General features: G+C 45.9%; 1 protein-coding gene across 1 annotated transcript in view; it reads left to right on the top strand.

Moving 5' to 3' along the window:
* The window catches only part of LOC135368784 (nose resistant to fluoxetine protein 6-like), a 22,819-nt gene extending 12,993 nt beyond the window's left edge, over positions 1-9,826 (top strand). The window contains exons 2-15 of the mRNA XM_064602299.1: positions 2,307-2,548; positions 2,878-2,989; positions 4,763-4,850; positions 4,947-5,068; positions 5,187-5,351; positions 5,424-5,517; positions 6,460-6,552; positions 6,645-6,810; positions 7,185-7,264; positions 7,331-7,453; positions 7,514-7,634; positions 8,266-8,452; positions 8,541-8,683; positions 9,467-9,826. Of these exons, the coding sequence (XP_064458369.1) occupies positions 2,307-2,548; positions 2,878-2,989; positions 4,763-4,850; positions 4,947-5,068; positions 5,187-5,351; positions 5,424-5,517; positions 6,460-6,552; positions 6,645-6,810; positions 7,185-7,264; positions 7,331-7,453; positions 7,514-7,634; positions 8,266-8,452; positions 8,541-8,683; positions 9,467-9,688 (1,958 nt within the window). The 3' untranslated portion in view covers positions 9,689-9,826. The remainder of the gene's footprint in view (positions 1-2,306; positions 2,549-2,877; positions 2,990-4,762; positions 4,851-4,946; positions 5,069-5,186; positions 5,352-5,423; positions 5,518-6,459; positions 6,553-6,644; positions 6,811-7,184; positions 7,265-7,330; positions 7,454-7,513; positions 7,635-8,265; positions 8,453-8,540; positions 8,684-9,466) is intronic.
* The last annotated feature ends 19 nt before the right edge of the window (positions 9,827-9,845 follow it).

The raw sequence follows: 9,845 nt of genomic DNA, 5'->3' as shown, positions 1-9,845 counted from the left end.
GTGGTGAGGAAACGGAAATCGACCTTCGAGGAGCAATGTTGCCAGACGCGTTTGTAGATTGGGCTACCCCAATGTGACGTCATACTTTTAAAAACTATGGAAATTAATTATTTTGTGATACTTCCGCGTAAAGAAACAATAGTTTCGGAGAACATAGGGGAAGACACGTATAGATTGATCCTGAAGCCACGAGATTTATAGTCAAATGTATCTCGCTTATTGTATGCAACTCTTGTTCCTGGGGACCTTTCCATTGACAAGGTCACCTCTAGCTCGATTGTCGAGGAGCTTCCGAGACAGGTCAATCATATACACGAAACGTAGTTTATGCGTAGCCGCTATTGTGTCGCAATTAAACCTTACAGGAAAAAAAAGAAAAAGAAGGCTACCGTGCACTTACCGCGGCTAGTTTGGACCGTGTTCGTGCAAGACCTTGAAATCCAACTTCATCTTCGAAATGATTGAGCAATGTAGGCAGCACAACACATATGTTAAATTCCAATGGCAGATTCGGAGCGCCTCCGGAGCAAGCTTTGTTGCTCCGCCGAAAGCAAGTCTGTTCGATTGGCAGATTGGGAACAGTTCTGGAGTATTCCAATGGCAGCTTTGGAGCGGCATTCGAGCCAAGGTCGCTCCAGGGAGCAACCGTGACCGCTCCGCCAAAATAGGCAGATTCAACCGGAACTCTACGTGACGTGACACTTGTCGCTCGTGCTTCCTATTTCCTGTCTCTACTTCGCCAACATGGCCGCTTCGCAACGCGTCTTCGCCGGGACTAGTCTTTCGCGTCGTACCTTGGCGATTTTGTTTCATGAAGGAAGCGATAAGTCAGACATTACCAGGGCAACGTCAGGAGATTAGAAGGACCTTGATGTTGCGAAACATTGCGTTATAATGGAACATGACTCTCTACTTCTTCTTCTTCCTCCGTCTCTGGCCGCCATCTACCAAGGGAAATTACCCAGGGCTAAACTCCAAGTTGTGCGGTAGTGTTCCAGTCGCAGATTCGGATCACTTGCTCTAGGCCAGATCAAGCCGCTCCACTGCGGAGCCTGCCACTTGCTCCGACTCTGCCATTGGAATTCAACAATAATATATTTCGGCCTTGAGTGTGTAGGTTATTGCCATTCACTTTGTAAGCCTGAAGCCTAAAGCGGTACGCTGGTATTACAGGAAAACATAAAATATTAAATATATAAGTACGGCTTACGCTTAACCATAGGAACTGTTTGTCTGACTTATGACATCGTTTGATTTATGACCGATCGTCTTTAGTTACTTGGCACACAACAGTACAAGCAAAAGGAATGGATTTATCCAAGCTTCTATTGACATATGTGTATAAAAGTTTATACACACTTTTATAACGTATATGCGCATAAAAGTACAAGTATGTGTGTGTGTGTTAGATAGCATCGTTTTCGCACGACCTCCATCTACTCCGTGGTTACGTAGAGCAAAATACCTTTATTTATTATACCCGGTATCTACGATCTGAGATATCAGCGATATTGAGCACTCTAGATCCATGACCCGCTTACAGCGATTATTGAAGGCTCCCGTGCCCGTATGGTCCCTTTTATTGGCCTTCTCTCTCTTTTATTTCATCCCTCGAATTGAATATACCCGTAGTATAGGGGAGTCACCTGCCACCTTGTGGGTAAAGGGTGAATCGCGTGAAGATGTTTCTCCTTATTTATTTTATAACAAGAATGGCCTTTCTATAACGATGTATTTTCATCTTAAATGTTGAATATTTCTTCGAGATCGCTTCCTTTTACCCTTTAAAGTTGAAAATGTCTGTCCGCGCGGCCACACACACACGGTTGGTCATTGACACACTGCGTTGTCAATATCGTTAATTTCGTTTGTATGCATAGCACTCGACAGATGCATATTGCGCTGAGGCCGGCGGAAGCACGAGACGTACGCGGTAAAAAACGTATGAGAGAAAGAGAAAAAAAGCTGCATCATTTCGGTGCCCCCCCATTGTAACTTCTCTCTCTCTTCTTCCTTCTCTCTCCCCAACTGTCACAGACGTACCTACAAGGCTGTCGACTTTGATGGGTCCTACAAAGCTATACCGCTATCATTTTAAATGGCTAGTACTTCGACCACTGCCCAGCAGGGGTTCGACTCTGCAGAGGTGATGATGCCCCCCCCCACCCCTCCCCCATCTCATCTACAATTGGACACTTCTGTCAGTAGCACAAAAGCAGAAGTTTAACGCGAAAATTCTTTGGAATGTTTCTCATGGTCATCAGGTCTGCGTTTAAGTAACACTTGCTTTACTTTTCTGTGTGCAGTGCTGGACTCCACAGGCAAGGCGCCCGACGGTGTATTCTATGGATCCCTGACGGCATTCGGAGACATGGACGAATGCCTGTCAGTGCGTGCTACTCACAGGAAGTACAGCGGAAAGATTGAGAAGTACTTTCACGGCCAGTACTGCGCTGCTGACGTTCGGCCCATCTTGCCTCCGAAACCGCCCCACTATAAGCCCAAAACATTCCTCAAGAACCTCACCGACGAAGTCCCACTATATAAGGTACGTGTACTCAGACTTTGCATCATGAAACATATCGCGTGAGAAGTGAAAAAGAAAGCCAACTTTAATCAATTCATAAATTCATGGCAAAATGCTTATGCGCGTATAAGACACGTTTTTGTATAGCACTTTCGAAGAACGACAGCGCACTTGCGTACGGTCTTTGAATAAATGTTGCGTCTTTAAAAAATATGTTGCATCTTGTCTAGTAATAATGCGTTGTCGTGTAACACCAGAAAAAACTCACGTTTTTCTCAGAGGTCTGTCGTCAAGGCAAAAGCATTACTGCGAAAATTTGTACTAATGTTAGAATTTTCAATTTTCCGCAGAACTTGTTGGGTGACATCTCCGTTGCTTACTTCTATTTTGCTCAAATCCGCCTTGGCCTCTGCATGCCGTCCACGTGTACAAGGGATGATATCCAGACCTTGGCAGACACAGGTAAAGCAGACACGTACATCACAATTTCTGGATTGATATCTAGACATTTTGGCAACGTGGTGTCCATGCAATTATCGTGTATGCACGCGAGTGGCATCCCCACAGAATATTCTAGTGGAAGAACAAAAAGAAAAAGAAAAACTGCTCACCTGTTACGTTGAACATTCGCACAGTGCCGGGAGTGATATCGGGAGTGGCGTACTGTGCACATAGCAGACGACAGTGTCTGCGTCTTTTCCTGTCGTCTGCTACAGATAAACAGTGCCTGATCGTTGAACAGGGAACGTTGAACAGGGGCCTGAACGTTGATGAACAGGGGAGGGGGTGGTAACGTCGAAATGGGCTCGCCGTTGTTGGCCGCATGCAAGTGGGCACCGCCACCGACTATAGCAAAAAAAGTAAAAAAAGGGTGAAGGTGAGGCACGCATAGGATGACAGGATGACCTACGACCTGACGTAGTCACCAAGAGCCATTCCCGACCATGCTTTCGGTGGCTGTGACTGTGCTACGGAGACGAGCCGCCAGCAGATAACCGCATGGGCAGCCACAAGAAGCCAGTGGTTGAAAGCTTGTACGGCGATTGGCTGAAGCAGACGACACTCCAGCTTTATAGGTCCAACCAATGGCGTTGACATTCCCCACGGTTATCAGCACACGAAAACACATGACGTCAAGCGCTTGCGTGTACGTGGCAGCAAAGAGCTGTGGCATTTTCACATCTTCCGCTGATGTATTCTGGAGAATGTTACTCGTTTGAATACGGTGCAATCCCGTTAATTCGAAATCTCTTAATTCGAACCTCCGGATAATTCGAACTGATGCTGCTCTGGTCCCGGCAAAGCTATGTGTACGTCAATGGGGCAAAAACGCCCGGTAATTCGAATATGTGAATGTGCGCATCGGTTTATTCGGACAAGATTTCAGGGTGGCGCACGAATCCCGACTGTACGCATCAGCTCGGAAGCGCCAGCCGCGTGCCGGCGGGCGCGCAGCTGCCGTGTCAGGGACACTGTAACTTATTAAATGCTAAGTTTACTTATTACTTACACGTCAATTCCTCATAAAAGCGATACTTCTGCAAGAGGAGAGAAGAGTAATGAACGAATCACCGTAACGGTGCGCGCAAACACGACCGGCGGGGAACGATGCCGCTTAGTCTTCGTCGGCAAAGCAAGCAAGCCTCGCTGTTTTGATTGGATCAAGGCCGGCCTTTCTTGTTGACTACATAGCCAAGAAAACGGCAGCAATTTCATATTTTCTCGAATTGGGTTGGCAATATTCGCGTTCGCGAGGTTTGCGATTGCGTTAGGCTTAACATCGCAAACGACGTTTATAGAGTCGCGGCTGAAGAAACGAAGGCAAGCGCAATATAATTTTCCGTCCTGAGCTGTTCTGATGCTTGTCTGTTAATAAATATTCTAAAAAGAAACAGACAATTATATTTCCGCCATCGCGTGCCCGCGAAAGTGCGGCAATGCAGAGCGAGCCAAGGCTAACATGCGCTGCCAACGCATCGAGTCCTCATTCAGAGCGGCTCCCTTTAGTTCGAACAAATCTTCGGTCCCCTTCGAGTTCGAATTAACGAGACTGCACGTACACGGATACTGAAAATACGAAAGGGAACAGAAGTGTCTTCGAATTTGTATTATCCGCTAAGAACATAGCATTCAGGTTCAGCATGAATTATATAACTGTTGCCTACATAGAGCTATTGAGAAACTTTTGCAAAGTATCGAGAACACGCTGAAAGTGCAGACGTTTTGACATTCTAGTGGCTGCTCTGGCGCAAATGAATGTTACTATTCCATGGTGCGAAAAAGAACATCCTGTCAGGTACACGACGTTCCAGCTCACAGCCATGTAAGTAAATGCCGGGTCTACTTTCGTAGCTTAAATTAATACTTTATGTATGGAAAGAAAAAAAAGTATATTAAATACAACGTGCATTCTTTACAGCGGTATACTAGCCTTCTTCTTTTCGCTGGTTCTGCTGGGAACAACCCTGGACGTGGCACCTCGCATACTACAGAGCTGGTCTATCGTCGACCCAGACATAAAACCTCACAAAAACGAGAGAAGTACGAATACCACACGCTCCGATTTATACGATAAAATGTGTAAAAAAAAAGGGGGCTTTCGGATGTCTACCGCCCTCGAGCCGAAGTAAAGCAACGCTCATATGTATGTTACTTTTAGACTGGATTATAGACGTGCTCCTGACATTTTCTGCGTACACGAACGGCCAACGCATCTTGTCGACGGAGTCCGGAACTCTCGCGCCTCTGCACGGCATGCGTGTCATCACCATGGGCTGGATCATTCTTGGCCACACGTTCTTCTACAAGAACTACGTACTCACAGGTAGAGTATAGCATCATAGCACTTCCCATGAAATTGAATGAAGTAAAAATGTGGACTGCGCTGCTTCCTCAGGTGGCCTGCTCGAAGCATTAGAGTGGGGAAAGTCCCTCCCATTCCAGGTCGTGCTCAATGTCTTCCCTGCAGTGGAGACCTTCGTCACTATATCGTGAGTTCCGTTCGCTCTTATCAAATCAACCGGAATGACCTAATGCATTTTGAATGAGGGAATAATGAAGCAAACATGAACTCACTGACGAACATCTAGAACATTTAGAGCCGTGCGCTCAAGCAGCAGTGTATGCATTAAAGGTGAACTAAAGTTAAAAATTTGTCTTTGCGGAGTGAAGACGCCATTACTTTGACAACACAATACAAAAGGAACAGGGTGCACCATTCGTGATTCAGGTGCGAAGGAAATCGCAATTTGCGTTTCCCCTCTTCACTCCTGCTCAAAAGACGCCACAATGTGGTGCGGCCTCCCATTGGTCTCCGCAAACGACTTCCCAATATTGAGTGGACAACACACTTTCCACACCGCCGTGTCCTGCCAGAGATGAGGACAAGAGTAAATAGACCTCTACCCGAGGAACGTCATCGTGACATTGGTAGACAGACTGAAACCGAAACAAATCGGAAGGGGAGGGCTGGGTTCCACGAATGGGCACTTGTTCGCTGCATCCTATTGAAAGAAAAGTACGATCGAAGGTCGCGTCCCTTTCAGATACTATCGTAATCCACCTCAAGGCCGTGGCTTTCAGGCGCCACCTTGTTCGCCCCCACATTCCAGCGTAGTTCAACTCTACCAAATTGGGGGCGCTCTCGAACACCATGACGTCATTTGTTTACAAACAGGGAGAGGTCTACTGCGGTTTCCACCGCGCTTAAATCACGTACGATGCTATGGAAGAATCCTGTTCCTTTTTTGTTTTGTTCAAGGTAACGGCATATCTTTCAAGTTTTTGCGCCTCAGTGTCCCTTTAATGTGTGAGTAACAAAAATAGGAGAGGTTGTTGCACTTTCAAACTGGGACCCACTATGTCTATGAGACTTCTGATTCGGCATGTATGCCAAGCAGGCGGTGACCTCTACTCATGCATTCTACTCGTAGTGGCATACTGGTCGCATATACGAGCCTGGAGAAACTCGAGAAGAGCGACGGGCAGCTAAGTCTTTTCATCTACTATTTCCACCGATACTGGAGGTAAGGAGGTACTAGAGAACATGTGTAACACTATATTTTTTTATTTCTTTAAAAAAACGCAGTGAACTACATATTGTGCTCCGTCTTCGCAGGTTGACACCAGCGTTCATCTTAGTATCTCTGCTGATGATCCTGCTGCCACTGACCGGCAGCGGACCAGTGTGGAACGAAACGCTGCAGCCATACGCGCAGGCGTGTGAGCGCAATTGGTGGACTAACCCCCTCTACATTGGCTCATGGATTCGCAGAGAGGACATGGTAACTTGAGATTGTAACATTTGTGAGTTATGGGAAGGGCGATCGCCTCTCCACCCAAACGCCAGTTTATCGTTCTGCAGGCCAAACATGGCCTGCAGAACATGTGAACACAAATGTCTACTTCCTTCCATCCCTTAGGTAACTTTGGGAAATCTGGTGAGATGAGGGTGTAAACCTTATGCCTCCATCAGTTGCCCAAAACATTTATATCGTCTCCTCCTGGTAGCTACCAGCGATGAAACTCCCCAAATCATCATCAAAATAAAGTTGTTCTGCTCTCTGCATAATCGCATCATACTGATGAACTGCAATGAGCCGGACTACTGAAATCAAATTTACCGTATTTATGGTACAGTGTTTATGGTCGTTTCCAGTGCCTACCCCACGGATGGTACCTGTCTTGTGATATGCATTACTACATCATCGCGCCTATTATCTTCTTCCTGCTGTACAGGTACGTCGCTTGCATAAGGCTGTAACGGTATTCGAGACAACTAACGTCCTCATTACACAAAAACAGGAGGCCCAGAATAGGCTTTGCCATCCTGTCTGTTCTCGGTGTGCTCTCCATCATCGTGGTGGCTGCCATAACCTATGCCGGAAACTTCCCACCAATTCCACTCTTTGTAGACCCTGACCCAGAGTAAGTTTTTCCATCCCTACTTCACAACACTCTGCTCATGCCATCTGCTACTTCCCACAGTCACTACAACGATTTTATGAGCCTCATCGGCTATCGTCCATATACGCACCTCACAGCCTTTTGCATAGGAATGGCAACGGGCTACTTCCTGCACAAGAATAGGACACTTCGAATGAACAGGGTAAGAGAGCGGCACTATGCTGGCAGTATATAATGGGCCTTGTTCAGTGGTGTAGCAGGACCTCCAAGGAATGGAGGCGCTGTACGACTCCCCACTGTTGATCCAGGTTACGCCAAACACAATATACCTGTGCGTACAGCAAGATGGGATGAAAATCTAGAATATTAAACGTTAAATTAAACGTAAATTATACATTTACGTAACGTAACATAAATTATACGTTTATGTAACGTAACGTAAATTACATAAAGGATACGTAAAACGTAAACTAAACGTTAAAAGAACGTTAAAAATGTGATTATGCTGTCATGGCCAGTGATGCAAAGTCACGATATTGGTAGTAGTTTGAAAACTTCATAATTGCAACAGTATTCAAGAGTGCTGCTTGGATCGATAGACGCCAGAAACAGCAAAAACTTTTGCGATCGTCGCGCGGTATCTACATACCTCCCCCCCCCCCCCCCCCCCCCAACATGCCTTTTCTTTTCATGGGGTTTACACGATTTGCATAAATCGGCCCGTAATTGGGCCACCTGGCTACGCCACTGGCCTCGTTCCATGCACGACAATCTGAACTGGATACCGTGTGCCAGGTGGCATAAAGTAAGTTGTCTTTTGTGTCTGTGTCTAGGTTACCAGGCTACTGGGTTGGTTGGTAGCCGGTGGATTAAACCTCATCATTGTGTTCGGCGCGTACGACTGGAATGCCAATGACGCACCGTCCCTGGGCGTTGCCATCCTTTACGGTGCCTTCAGTCGCACAGTCTGGGCCCTAGGAATTGCCTGGATTGTCGTAGCCTGCACTACTGGCAATGGAGGTAAGTCATCTCCCTTTGAGAGAGCTTCCTCAAAAGGAGGAGACTCACTTGAGCAGGAAAGCGTTACGGATGAGTCGTTACCTTACAGGCTTCATCAATACCATCCTTTCCTGGAAAGCATTTATACCGCTGAGCCGACTGACGTTCCTTGTGTACCTGGCACACCCACTGCTGATCTTATGGCACACGGCGTACCTGAAGAAGCCGTACTATACTACACAGTTCTTCACGGTAAGACACAGCTAAGGCAGCTATTGAATGTAGAAGAGGGAATACAAGAGAACTGTTGTAGATGCAACACTGACAGCATCTTTAGGGGGCTCCAAATTCATGCGAGACACGAAATAAGAAGTACAGCTGTGCGAATAGCAACATTTCCATTGCAAATAGTTTACGAATATTTCACCTGCACTGCCAATGAATAATAACTGAATAATTTCTTCAGACAGCGAATTGAATTCGAATAATCAGAAAAGGCCCAATTCGAATACCTCATGGTGATATATTTTGTGTTGTTGTGCTGATTTGATGATGTTCTGCTTCAAACTTGAGCCTCTTCACCCAGCATAACATATCTTGAGAGAAGGGTCCCTCTATGTTGTGTATGGTAGACTGCCTTAGTGGGATGAACATGTTGCATGCTTTGTGTGCATGTACTTTTTTTAGAAACTGCCCATTTTTCCATCTGTTACTGAACATAACTCTGAAAGTTGGGAGTACATTTACTGGAACATGCAGTGCCCAGAGTACAGCGTTGACGATGAGCTCACAGAAGTTGTAGACTTTAGTGACAGAATATTGTAGCGTAAAGCGGGCTTCACCTAACACTAGACTGTAATGAGGTGAGGCCCACTTGCAGAATGGCAATAGCAATACCCCTCTTCAGTACTATTCGGAAAATAGGTTGCGAATAGCATTCGAATAGCGTCCGATATTCATTTCATATTCGAAGTTTCGAATATTTGCACAGCTCTAATAAGAAGTCAACAGCTTTAACTGTTGTTTCCTCCTCAGGGCTACCTCTTCATTGGGCACCTGTTTGTCTCCTACTGCCTTTCCTTCTCCCTCACCCTTACGTTTGAATCTCCATTCATCCTCCTGGAGAGAATCATCACATCAAAGCTCGGACTCTCCCATGCGGCTACTTCGACGTCACCGAAAACGATCGACTTAAATACAGTAGGCGACAAGCAGCATAGCAATGGACAAGCAAACAAGGGTTTGGATAATGTTTAGGTGTTTGTAAATTCATCAGTACTCATCATGTTGATGTAAATACCTCATCACTGCTGTTGCTCAATTTTCACCCCTCATAGTCATGGTTGAGACAAGTTCAAACATATGTTATGCCAATTAAAACTTTTTCACCCCCAATGAATGAAGCAACATAATT

Source organism: Ornithodoros turicata, chromosome 9 (assembly GCF_037126465.1).
Source record: "Ornithodoros turicata isolate Travis chromosome 9, ASM3712646v1, whole genome shotgun sequence".
NCBI classification, from domain to species: Eukaryota; Metazoa; Arthropoda; class Arachnida; order Ixodida; family Argasidae; genus Ornithodoros; species Ornithodoros turicata.
The sequence above is the reverse complement of the archived record's forward strand: the minus strand, read 5'-3'. Positions and strand labels throughout refer to the sequence as shown.